Source organism: Trachurus japonicus, chromosome 1, assembly GCF_045865225.1.
Source record: "Trachurus japonicus isolate A0001 chromosome 1, Traja_1.0".
In the NCBI taxonomy this organism is placed as follows: Eukaryota; Metazoa; Chordata; class Actinopteri; order Carangiformes; family Carangidae; genus Trachurus; species Trachurus japonicus.
Genome location: NC_140907.1, coordinates 29,651,565 through 29,665,167, shown reverse-complemented (window position 1 = coordinate 29,665,167; position 13,603 = coordinate 29,651,565). Strand labels below are relative to the sequence as shown.

Here is a 13,603-nt window from a genome sequence, read left to right as displayed (position 1 = left end):
CTGAGAAAAACAGCAAATCCTTACAAATAAAAGGTTAAGTCAAATCATTCTTATTATTTTGGTGTTTTCGCACACAGTAATAGACTTATCTGTGTATTTATGTACCATAGTTATCGTGCATCCCCATTTTATATTCAGTCCCTTCTCTTTCAAAACTTGAGAGATTTGTGAGCAGGTCAGGTTTGAAAATACCAAAAATTAACTGCATGAAACCATTATTACACTGTTTTTCCAAACACACTGTAATAATAACCAGCTAACATGATCCCATTTAGCTCCATATACACAGAGAAAAACCTGAGACACACGTGTAGCAAACAGTCCAATTCTTGTCTTTAGCTTTGGTGAAAAGGAAAATGTCTCCACATACTGTCCCTTCAAAGAAGCCTAATTTCAGAAAGAAATATTTTCATTCTGTTTCTGACAATTTTCAATTGTCAACTACACAGAAACAGACATGAGCAGGCTCAATGTTATCAGACTGTGAAAACAGAGAAATAAACACCAGCATCCAGCCAAGTGCTGCTGGCAAATCCAGGCAGCGGCTGTGAGGCTGGTCTCCTCCAGCAGGCAGCGACATGGACTGTTGAAGGACGGGGCTAACGTCTGAAGACAAACTCCTCTCCAAACAGCACCACAGTGTTTTACTCCTCATTAACAACCGCTCCACTACATATTCTTCTCCCAACACTCATGACCAGCCCAAAACATCTAGTGACAGAAAAAGTTTCTAAACGTCGCCCGCTGGAGCAAAACAATGTATTAAGAATACAGCGCCTTGTAGTAATGAGAAACGACTCCCTGCTCGGCAGAATTAACTGATCAATAACATAAACACACACACAGACACACACACATACCCGTGTGCAAAAACACTGTAGTCCCGATATTTCATATTCCATGACAGAATAAGAAACACCCCCAAACGGGCAGTTTTGTTTTGGCATCAACATCAATTCAGTCGCTGTTGCCTTACCGATGATATTATAATTCTGTCACTGCAGCAGTCTCATCCATTTTCTTTCCACCATGATGAAGAAACCATAATGATCATATAACTTCATACTCTGTTTGATTTATTTCATCATTCTTTAAAAAACTTTCCTCATAAAAAACTTTAACAATTATATACCTGAGAAGATAATGACAGCTTAACAGCCTTTAAGGCAATCAGTGTCCCACTAATGCACAAATCTGCATTAATACTCATTTTCACTGAGTGCAGTGAAGGTGAACGGCCTGCTCTTACTCTGTTTACCTCTGGATCACAGTTCTTTGCCAGAGAGAAAGAAAAAACATCTTGAACCACCTGGAAATTAACTTGGACATTTATTAACCGGAAAAAAAAAAATGCCTTCAAGGACTTTGATATGCGACAAGCTTAATCTTTACTTTTCATTCAGTTGGCCCGTTTGCCGTTTTAAGTGTAAAACAGTTTTTTGTTTCCCAGGCAGTGTGAACACCTGACTTTAAAGGATTTCAGACTTTAACAACAACATCTACCCAGGAGAACAGCCGCCCAGACTTAAAGGGATAGTTCAACATTTTGGCAAATTGGCCCATTGACATAATCCCTATAGTCATAGCAGTAGGTTCTTTACCTTTAATTGTCGGTGCAAGGTATTTTTAGAATGGCAGAGCAGAACCGTGAGCTGCTCAGAGCTACGCTACGGAGGCTAATGGGATTTCTTGGTTTCCCTCATCAAACTCATGAAACACAATCCAACAACTCCAAAATGCTCTGGTGGACAAGTTGTGACCTGCACATTCACCACGCTATGAGATAATAACAGAACGTTACGAGACAGAGTTGTTTTAGAGGGAAATTCATGCAAAACCGCTGCTGAGCTTACATCGACAATTAAAGGTAACAAAACTACTGCTATGACTATAGGGATTATGGCAATGGGCCAATTTGCCAAAATGTTGAACTATCCCTTTAAACACTCAGAGAAGTGATGGACAACCAAACCAGAGTGTTGTGTATCACGTCCCTGTGATTTCTCCCGGGGTCTTTAATTAACTGTGGATTTCACAAACACCGTCAGGTCCCATCACATAGAACATGACACTGAAATGAAGCTTTGCATGAAGGAAAGATTTCATTTTGCAATTTAAAGCGTGTCCACCTTTTTCTTTGTGCCCTGCAGTCAGGTGTTAACACACACACACACACACACGCAGGGACAAATCAGATGTGCCGTGTGGATGTTTTCTATTTAACATTCTGTTTACATCACAGACGGAGTTAATCGTAGAGAAAATCCTGCCACTGTGTGTGTGTGTGCGTACGTGTATGTGCGCATGCATGCACTGGACAAGGGTGCAGTGTTTATAATCTGTCAGATCCGCTCCGCCGCTCATGAGGAAACATGCAATCATTCTCTCATTACCAGCTTTGACTGGATGAATTGAGACACACTCGTACGCAGGTATAACACAAAACACACACACACCTATACGCCACCGGTGGAATCGATCCACAGTGATGTGACACATTCGTTTGGAGGGACCACAGCTCCACCTAGTGGTACTTGGCGGTAGCACATATCATTCATTTTTCTTTAAAAATATTTATGTAACAAACCCATTAAAAAAAACATACATTAACCTCTCTTCCTCTGTCTCACAGTCACACATTCAGACAAACCCTCACATCATCTCACCTTATGTTGAGTCCAGTAGACTGTCCCAGGTTCTCCCAGGCCTGAAGCTTCTCAGCCAGCCTCTAAGAAAAGAAAAAACAATCATCAGTTTATATATCTGCCCAATACACAGAAAGCAGATCATGTTTTCACAACAACAGTCAGGTGCAGACACAAAGAGACATGTGCAAGTTAGAGATGGACTCCTACAATGCCCATCCCCCAAAAAAGTCACACAATCTTTAGCCTTTAGCTTTGATTACAGCACGCATTTGCTGTGGCATCATTTCAATAAGCTTCTGCAATGTCACAACATTTATTTCCGCCCAGAGTTGCATTAATTTTATTGATGATGGGAGAGTCGGACCTCTGTGCAAAGTTTTCTTCAGCACATCCCAAAGATTCTCAATGGCCAATCCACTATTCTTCCAATTTGTAATAATGTGTTGGACAGTAATCTCCTTAGATGTTTTATTTGCTTGATGCCAATAATTTGACCCTTCTGTAACAGATTAACATCTTTTCCACAACGACAGGATGTGTCTTCTAACATGGTTGTTTAAGAAATGAGACTGCATCAGTCTGGGTTAGATACAGTAAGTTGTTGCCAGCTGAAACATAATCATCCATGCAGTAATTATCCAATGGGAGGCTCTGACCTATTAGCTTAGTTAAATCCAAGTGGCGCCTTTTTTTTTCCATTATAGATCAAATGATCTATTATTTATATTTAGGTTTTAAGCAATGAATAGAAATGTAATGAGGCAGCATTACAATATTTTTACAAGCTGCTTTCACTCAGTTACATAAATATCACACAACAGAACTAAAACGCACAACTACAAAGTGTTAGCATCAAGAAAGGTCGGTCAAAAAGCTTAACGATATGTGTCAAGCTATTATATAAACACAATGGACTTCTTAAAATCTCCATTTTGTGTGAAAACATGTGAAACATTACAGTGATGTGAAATCGTGAATATCAATATGTTGTTCACAGCTCTACACAACTGACCTCTTTCTCCAGCTCCATATTGACCAGCTCTTCTTTGGTTTTCTCCATCCTCTCCAGCTTCCTCCTCAACCCCTCCACCTCCTCTTTCAGCAGGCGGCAGTTCTCTCTGCTCTCCCTGGATGGAGCAAAGACAAAAAACACACACACAAAATTGACTTCAAAGCTCTGGTATTCAGTGACAGACGTAGGAACGGCACGCTTGTGATTCCTCGCTGCGTTCACACTCTGACGCGATTTTAAAAACTTCATTTCAGATGTGCTGAGATCACGGGGACTGCATCTATGCATGCGCAAAAAATAGATTGCTGTAAATGATAAGGTTAGAGCAGAAAATTGGATAACACATTTAAAATATGTTGCATTAATCTGATTACACTAAAACCCCCAGATTACACAGTTAAAACGGGACCCGATGTGCTCGAGTGACAAAGGGCACAGAAGATGTACATCTCACTTCCTCTATTTCAGATGAATTACAGCGTCTTTGTGTTGCAGAGGTTAGCCAATAGATGTTATCAGTCGTGATGGATGGTGTCAATGATGTTACCTTTAAACCTGGCATTACTCTTCCTATTTCGGTTCTTTGCAGTTCACCTTTGTGTCTCATTCTGAAGAAACTTTTAGAAACCTGAAGAAGCAGCTAAAAATCCATATGCATGAAAAACTTATTTCAGCTTCACCGTGGGAACTACTTTTCCTTCTTCTTCACCTCTTCACAGTGTTTGCATACATACAGCACAACCCTGAACAAATTACGTGTCGTTTCTGGGACCCATTGTGAGGTGGTCACATTTAAAGCCTTTTTCATTTAGTGTTGATTTTGGCGGCCCCAGTGGACAAAAGCGGCAGAATGAAGACTGCATTTCCCACTGTCATGAAGACGTTTGTCTGGCCGTCACGTGTAGATTTGTTTTGGAAACGTCAGAAAGAAGACGGGACTTGCTTTTTTTTTAAGCAGCGTAATGTTTCTATTTGTATCGTTTCGTCAGTGGTCCGACCCGACCATGCCTTCCAGAGGTATAGAATTAGACTACTTAGAAATAGCGTATCTTCACACTGATGGGCTCATTTGCTGTTGTAGGTAACAGAGACACATCAGCAGAAACCAGAGACTTTTGCGTATCCAGTTAAAAGCTCCGTACAGGGGCTTTAATGTCACAAGGTTTGAGTCCATCTTTTTTAGTAAAGTGGAATAACACTCTGACACTCAAGTCTTTCCATATTAAACTTAAAAAAATTGAATTAACCTGAGAAAGGCATTATCTTCTCTGAGACGCTTCAGCTCCTTCTCCAGATCTGGAAGCCTGGCCACGTCCGACTTCACAGTCTTCACAATCGCAATGTCTTGCTCCTGGAAGGCAAGACGTGTCTCTAACTCCTGCCGACAGTAAAAAGAGAAATCATCAAAGAGAAAATTACAACAGTAAACATGTGTTCAATCAGTGCACGGAAAAAAACATTAGAGCCCTTGCCTTTGTTAAACGTCTTTTCACAATGAAACTGTTTCAACAGCGACCTCATGCCACAAGAGCAGCCTCAATGCTTCAAGCTTCAGTTCAGTTCTGTTCCGTCCGACTGCTGCAACCATTGTGTGTAATGTATTGTATTTGTACTATGCTTATCATTTGTTTTGTTTTGTCTTATTGTAATTTTATTTGTGGACCATGGGACTACAGATGGAGCTCTTGAGCTAAATCTGGCATATTTACAACAAATTATTATGTGTATGTTCATAAATAAGCAGAGTCCCATTACAAATAAACGGATTAATGAAAATGAAATTTTAAAAAAATGAAACTCTGAGACAACACTGTAAGTTACTGCAGCATACTGTACCTTAATCTTGATGACGTGCTCTGAGCAGGAGGACTGGGAAGCCTGGAGACTTTGGTAAAGCTGAGAGACTTCCTGGTACTTCCTGATTAAAATACCAATCAGACAGAAGTGTGTGGTCAGCATTTCTCTGATGCAATATGGCTCACTGGGCATTAGCATGAAACTAGAGCTAAGTAAGTGGTTGTCTGTGTGTGTTGTACCTGCGCTGTAAATCGAGCTGTTCCTGCAATTCCTGGTTTTCCAGGGTTTGAGTAGATATTGTCGAGTCTTTGTTTTGAATCTTCTGTTTCAGCTCTCTGATCTCATCCTTCAAAGAACTGACGGCCTGGGAACGGATTACAGAAGTAAGCCAACATTAGAAAAGAGACATGACCAGAATAGAAAAGTGTATGTATGAGAGTGGGTGTGTGTGTGTGTGTGGGTTCGTTCGTACCAGGTTGGCAGTGTTAAGTCTAGAATCTCGCTCCTCCACTTTCTTGTTCAGGCCCCCCAGGTTCTTACGGAGAGCACGGTTTGCCTCCACTTGCTCTGATAAGTTCTTCGCTGCCTCGGCCTCTCGCTCCTCCAACTTTTTAATCCGTCCCAAGAGCTCCTGATTCCTGTCAACTTCATGCTGTAGAATAAAAGTTTAACAAATAGGTATTTATGTAAGTCAGTATTTTCTCTGATGTTTGCAAGTTAATGTGAGATCTCCTATGAAAACTAAGGTGAGGAAAACCTGAAAACATCAGATTCCATTATCACCATGTGCCCTTCTCTATTACGTGAACATGTATGGATGCGTGAGCTATACCTCTAAGTCTCGTGCGCTGTCTGAAGCAGTCTTCTCCAGTTCAAACCGAGCGCGTTTGTGACTCAGCTCCATCTGTTTCTTCTCCTGGTCCAACTGAAGGTAGCGATTCTTTGAGTGAACCCTCTCCGCCGCTTCCAGCAGCTATATGGAAGGGGAAAGAAAACAAGAGTGTCAGTGCAAAGCGTGCATATGAATAGTGCCTCTCCACAACTTATCAATGATACTGTTAATTTATCTGTACATACGTCGATACTGCGTTTGTACTGTGCCTGCAGGTTTCCAGTCCCAGCGGAGTGGTCTGACAGCCGCTGAGGATGCTCTGGACGGCTGATGAAGGAGTTGAAGGACTTCAGGGTTGTCAACACCGTGGTGTCGTCCTCTAAATCCATTTTGAGGGTCTATAGTGTTTTACAGTGCAGAAATAGATTCAGAGGTTCAGATGAAGTGCACGAGACTGTAAAGATTTAACCACAGAGATGCAAAACAGCACAGCTTAAACTTTTCAGCTGTCAATGACAAATCAGAAAGGAGGACCAACAATGAGGTTGAGTCAAAGTTAACTGGCTATTGCAGATATATAGATGTACTCATCCTGATGGGGAATTAACAAGCTGCATTACGCATTTACACATCATCTTTCTGTTATTCAAACACATGAGTAGACTTCGTTATATTCACAGGATTTGCGTTACAAACTGCCAAACAGCCAGAAGTTACCACTGGATGCGATAGCTACAGCTAAGCTAACGGCTAAAAACAAAAGCAAACATTTAGTCGCGTAGTTACGTCAAATGATTATGGCACATTTCAGATTGTATCTCCGTGTTTAGCTGTTTAATCTGCTGTCCAGTTCCCATGTAAAACTAAGTTAACGTTACATGTTAAGTGTGATGATCACCAGTAGTTTCTACAGCAACTCGGTAGGTTGGTAGACGCTATCGAGCTAATAACTTACTGTGTTAAAAACCAGGTAGTTTTTGTTTAATGGCGTCTCGCTTCGAAGTAAAGCCCTCACCTCAGAGTTGACACGTCTGTGAAGAGGAGTCGGTCAGTTTCTGATAAGTTATCTTTGCTCTGCTAGCCGGTTTAGTTTGGCTTGGTTGCAAGTTGCTCTGCTGCAGCTGCACACACACATCACACACAGAAAATCCCTCCAGTTCAGCTCGAATGAGTCTTCGCGAGACTTCATATAGTATCGCGAGATTTACTTGACAGGATGATGATGATGTTGTTGCTGCTGGATGAGAATGGAGACAGCTTCTTGTTTTGCGAAACTTAACAGACTCGTTCCCCGTAGTGAATGAATAAAATTACTAAAGTTAAAAGTCTTTAATGAAGCTCAGGGATATTGATATATTTCTCAATTTTCATCATATTTCCATCAGTCTACTGCTTGTGTGCAACTTCAGACTGTAGTTGCATGGATAATCCCACAGAGAGCAGCATTGCTACAGTTTACACAGCAGTGTGAGGGAAAGTGGTTTGTTGGAGGTCAAACAAGCCATTCTTTCACCCCAATAGCATAATTTCATTGTAAATCTAATTTATATTCGCTCAACAGCAAGTTATGATTGCATCTTTAATAATAAAAAGCACTAGCTATTCTTATGTGAATAAACAGAAATTGACAATGTACCCAACAGCAGACTGATGTAGGCTATACAAAGCACTGATGGCAATTTTTTAATTGGGCGAACAAGGTTGGGCTGATGGCAGCAGTAGGTTATTGCTACTGGGTGATGTGAAATTACCATTTGGGCCACAATGCTTTAGCCCGAAGCTTTACAATCAATGTTTAAGTGGCAAACTGGAACAAACTATAGGCTAGTTGCTCCTAAGAGGAACTAGATTTACATTACATTTGCATTGACTCATCTGGTAGATGCTTTTATTCAAAGTGACTTGCAAAAGAATGTGATTTAGCAACACACAGCCTATGTTAATAAAACTCGTAACAAGCAGTGACTCATTCTTATGCGTCTGCTTTACTTCTGCATAAATACTTCATTTTGTCCCAGGAGGACAGTCATTTGACTGCTTTTGACAGACAACAGGATCAACTCCAGTTCTGTGACGTGATGTGACATGGTCTAATGACAACAGAAAACATAGAAACACCAAGGGAGAAGAGGCTCAGGAAGGACCAAAGCCTCACCTGGAGGATAAAGCGCTAAACACTGAGCAGTTGTGCCACCTTAACGCAAAGAGAAAACACAGAGTAGACATGACATCCAGTAAGACTGGGGTATCTTTTTTCTCTCATTTCTCTTTTTGCCTATAGTAATAATTGCCTTACTGTCTCTTCTTGGCCATTAACATCTTTATCAAAGCCTGGTTCACAGCAATGTCAAATTAGTTGTAATTAGTAATTTACCACACTAAGTTCCCAGTGGAGAGCGGCAGCAGAGCGGGAGGTCAGAGCAGTTGCCCTTGCACAGTAATATTTATGTGAGAAAAGAGGCGGAAAACATGAAATAAAAGCTAGAGGGAGTCACGAGGGGAGACTCTTTTTTTTAATGGTTAGGTGAGATGCAAGAGGGAGAGAGGGTGGACGGGTGTGATTTCGCCTGAAAAGGTCAGACAGAAGACATGTCCTCTTCAGGATGACACAGGAGACCCCTTTCTCTCTGTCGCTGTCTCTTTCTGTCTAATCCTTTCCCCCCCAAGAGTCCTCCGTCTGTTTCGGTTCACTGTCTTCATCACATTGCCCACCCCTCCCTCTCCTCTTGTCTCCTTTTCTTGGACCACGGTATCCCTTGCTTACTGGCTAATAACACTTTTTTTCCTTCTCAGTGTCTTTTTTTTTTATCTGTCAATGAGTGTGACTCATTCAACCCCCACCTCCTCCTCTTCCTCTTCTTCTTCCTCCTCCTCCCACTCCCACCCCTACCGTCTCTCATGTGTATTCTGTGGCTCTCCTCGCCGTCTCCACCTGCCCTCACCCTCCTAAGGTCGCCCTGAATAAAGCGATCCCCGGAAGATGACGTAAACACACACACACACGCTCACAAGATTAAAAAAAAAACAAAAAACAGAAAAACACATTCAGATGCGCATACACATGTTAGGCACACACACAGTGTACAGAAGTAAATCAGCAGAAGTGCCTGCAGATGTGCCCTTCATTGCCATCTGTTGTGAAAAATGTAAAAGCAGTTCACAGGAAGCCGTCTTGCACTCAGTGGCTTTTTGCACTCGCAGCATGTAGACACCACCACAAACATAAATACTATGCCAGTTTTTATGTTAATTATAAAGGGTTAGGCAGTTGACATGTAAATCCACATTATATTTTGTTACCTTGTCATGTTGGCAGAAGCATCAACCTTTTACATCTTTACAATTAACTACTGCTGCAGGATTGGTGTGGACTAGTAATCGGGATCTGACATAAGAAAAAAAAAGGTTTATGGCATCAAAGGTCATCAGGCAGTTTAGTAGAGCCATTAAACCCAGAGAACACATAATTACAGCAGACTATTAAGCTTTTCACATATTTCCTCATTGCTTCACTGCATATAAATGGCCTTTTTAATTTCTAGACATTCACATTCATGTCTCCTAATTGTGCATTCACATTTATTAAAGGGATAGTTCAACATTTTGGCAAATTGGCCCAATGCCGTAATCCCCATAGTCATAGCAGTAGGCTGATGGTATTTCTTGGTTTCCCAATACACAATCCAACAACTCCAAAACACTCTCGTGGACAAGTTGTGACCTGCTCATTCACCACACTATGAGATAATAACGGAACATGGAGTTGTTTTTGAGGTAAATTCATGCAAAACCGCTGATGCACGTTCTGTCAGGGGCAGTTTTTCGGCAAGCAGTCTCTGTATTCACCGCTAAAACAACTCTGTCTCATAACGTTCTGTTATTATCTCATAGCGTGATAAATGTGCACAACTTGTCCACCAGAGCGTTTTGGAGTTGTTGGATTGTGTATTCGATGAGTTTGATGAGGGAAACTAAGAAATCCCATGAGCCTCTGTAGCGTAGCTCTGAGCAGCTTGCGGCTCTGCTCCACCGTTCTAAAAATAGCTTGCACCAACAATTAGTAAAGGTAACAAACCTACTGCTATATAGGGATTATGGCAATGGGCCAATTTGCCAAAATGTTGAACTATCCCTTTAACGTCATGCTTGATTTCTAAGTGACAGGCATCGCCGTGATGCAGAACATACACCTTCTGCATGGGGAGGCTGCATGTGTATGTGTGTGAGGGCCCCTGAAACAGAAATGCAGTCGGTGAAATCATGACTCGCTAATCATTCACTCACAGCAGACAGTAGAGAGGTCACCTCAAGGTCATCCAGACACGAGGTGCTGCCTCAGTGACTATTGTGAAGACAGAGGAGGGACAGGGACATCGGGGAGAAAAGACGATATTACACAGATAAAAGAGAGGACAACAGGTGAGATTTTGTCACCATAATGGATCCAAAAAGTTGAGGGCAGAGGAGCATGGGGGAAAACAGAAGAGAGACGAGAGAGAATATAGACATGAAAAATGAAAAAAAGTGGAGAGACTGGCAGAAAACAACGGCAGAGATCAAACGAGGCAAAGGTTAAAGAGAGGAATCAATAAAGTAGTGATTTTATACTCCTCTAATGAACGAGGACAGAGTCGATAGCTGATTCAGGCTTCCAGTGTTCCTGTGCCTCAGGGATTACTTTAACAATATTAGTTTATGGGTAACGTGCACACGCATGTGCATGTACCTAGAAAACGACGACGGACAGACAGACAGACACGAGGGCATCTGATGGTGCATAAAAAAGCCACAATCAGAGAAGAAATGAAAAATAAATTGTACTTACTAATTAATGAAATGAGCAAACCCAGTGGAGCAGGAAAGATAGAGGGGAGGAGACGGATTTTTTTCCTCTCTTGGTGGTTTCTGACAGTCGACAAAGGCACAGGGCACATCATCACAAAACCATCAACTTTCCTCTGCATCATCCTAAATGTGTAAAAGTAACACACAGTCGTTTCAGAAGAAGCGTGTGTTATAAAAGATTGTGTGATGTCTGCATTATATTTCCATGACAGGCTGTCACTCACCTGTCTTGTGATCAATACTCTACCCAACAGCAAACTCCATTGGGAATCACTGGCTGTGTTAAAAGATAAGAGTTGTGTGCCGTGTGTGTTGTTGTCTGTCCACTTATGTGAGCTGAGACGGGACCAATTGTGCAGATGTGTTTTATCGGTTGGGCAGCTTGATTGGCATGGGAAAATAAGAAGCATCAAGGCGTTGGTGCAGCGGGCGAGTGGAGTAAGTGGAAGGGGAATAGGAATGAAAAAAGAAAAAAAACAACACATGCTCGCATTGGGAGAAGTAGTGAGGTGTGATGGTGGTGCTAAAAAGGTAGGATGGAGGGAAAAGACAGAGGTGGCAGAGGAAGTGGAGGGAAGAAAATGGAGCGTAGTGAGGAACGCTGAGAGCAAGCCATGGAAAAAGAGCTACAACACACATCCAGATAAGCAGCATTTCTAAATTCACTCCATATATGGAGCGATGTGTGTTGCGAATGTTGTACGGTCGGGTATACGCTGACACTGCAGTTCCACTCATTGGATTTTTAAAGGCTGATCCGAACGCCAACATCTACAGGATCAATAATGGATGATACGCTCATCAGTGGCCCTCAGGGTAATGAAATTCTTTTGGGTTAGGTAGCAACTGCTTACGTCGTAGTGATGATCCACCGCGCTTGTTCTTGAGCTCAGCTGTAGCCGAGCTCCGCTGCTTATTCAGCAGGAAAATAATTAAAGCAAAGGTCCTTTGGTTTCCGCAGTTAGACACAAATCTTAAAAAGAAAAAGAAAATATATATACTGCTCAAGATTGATGACATTAATATTGACAAACATCATCCAAAAGTCATGTCAAGCATAATAGATACTAATAAAACCCGACACTGACAGTTTTACTTTCCATAGTAGTTTCAACTGCAGACCACTGGCCAACAATTCATCCACTCAATATGACAGATTAATTTTGATTGCACTGACACAAACAGACTCAACAAGATCATCAGGAAGGCAGGGCCGTTGTTAGGAACTCTGGGGCCCCTGAAGGCCCCCACCCCCTGACTTTTCATCACCAATTTTTTCATATACTGTGTGTTAATATTTTTATTTGTTTCAACCAGGACAATGATGACGTGAGTGACAGTAACAGACAACGTGCTTGTCATTCTTATTTAATACTTCTCACTGTGTCTCATGAAACTTTTGGTTTTCTTGTTTCTAATGTCAGACCAGTGCATATTAATTTTCAACATGGGACAATCTAGTATTATTAAAATATGCTTTTTTCCCCCCGCTATTGGATCTATGTGTATTCTAAGGGGTGGATATTGTTTAATTTTTCAGTTTCTCTTAGAAACTTCTTTAATTCTTATGTATGTTACATTTCATTTTTCCATTTTTCCACATTTCCATGTTTCGATTTTTCTTTTGGGAGCTTGGTTTATAGCAAAAGAAATTTCCCTCTGGAGATCAATAATGTGATTCTGACAAAAATGCATCCGATGCATATATTAGGTATAAATTGGTTGATTTATGTGTAGCTCTGTCTGACATTGTCATCAGAGACTTTACTGCAGACAAACATCAGTGTGCATACAGCAGCTGATGTGGAGGGATTTGGAGGCCAACCTTTCTGTTACAGTACGTGAACAAACTATATTAACACGATAATGGAGACGTATTCTCTCACCAATTCTGAACTCATTAGTAGAAACAGATTGTGCGGGATTGGCAGTCATTCTCCCTTTTTATGTTATTGTTTGTTCATAATTACTGGGACTTACGGAAAGTGGAGGGGAGCTATGTTGAGATCAAACAAAGGACATTGTGGTTTTATGGTCTGTAGATTAACCATATGTCATTGAATCAGCATGTTATTGTTGTTGGGTAAAGAACGGCTCTCATGAACTCAGACATAACCTCCAACGGTTGTGTCTTATTACTGAAACAAGCATTTCATCAGCAGTTAGAGAGGCTATATGCACCGAGGCTCAGTGCATGTAATGTTCAATTCACCATATGTTCAAGTCAACACAACGACTCCCCCCTGAGTGGCAAACACATGACAGTCAACATCTGCCAAGGTGCACTGGGATGGAAAAAAGACACTGAAGACAATAATGTGAAGAGACTACAACAGAGTTGAATGCAGGCAGAATAAGCACCAACACATTTCTGAATGAAACACAATGAAATCAAGATATTGCTGCAAGTCTATTGTTGATTTTGATCCGTCTGACAAATATCCTATTAAACCCATGTATGTACTAAGG

At 41.3% G+C, this 13,603-nt stretch overlaps 1 protein-coding gene across 1 annotated transcript in view; it reads right to left on the bottom strand.

Annotated features, from left to right (window-relative positions):
* Positions 1-7,469, bottom strand: part of mad1l1 (mitotic arrest deficient 1 like 1) — a 70,989-nt gene extending 63,520 nt beyond the window's left edge. The window contains exons 1-9 of the mRNA XM_085784442.1: positions 7,305-7,469; positions 6,535-6,687; positions 6,290-6,430; positions 5,930-6,109; positions 5,697-5,821; positions 5,497-5,578; positions 4,908-5,038; positions 3,661-3,775; positions 2,667-2,728 (exon numbers count right to left, since the gene is read on the bottom strand). Coding sequence (XP_085640568.1) covers positions 2,667-2,728; positions 3,661-3,775; positions 4,908-5,038; positions 5,497-5,578; positions 5,697-5,821; positions 5,930-6,109; positions 6,290-6,430; positions 6,535-6,678 — 980 coding nt within the window. The 5' untranslated portion in view covers positions 6,679-6,687; positions 7,305-7,469. The remainder of the gene's footprint in view (positions 1-2,666; positions 2,729-3,660; positions 3,776-4,907; positions 5,039-5,496; positions 5,579-5,696; positions 5,822-5,929; positions 6,110-6,289; positions 6,431-6,534; positions 6,688-7,304) is intronic.
* Between the last annotated feature and the right edge of the window lie 6,134 nt (positions 7,470-13,603).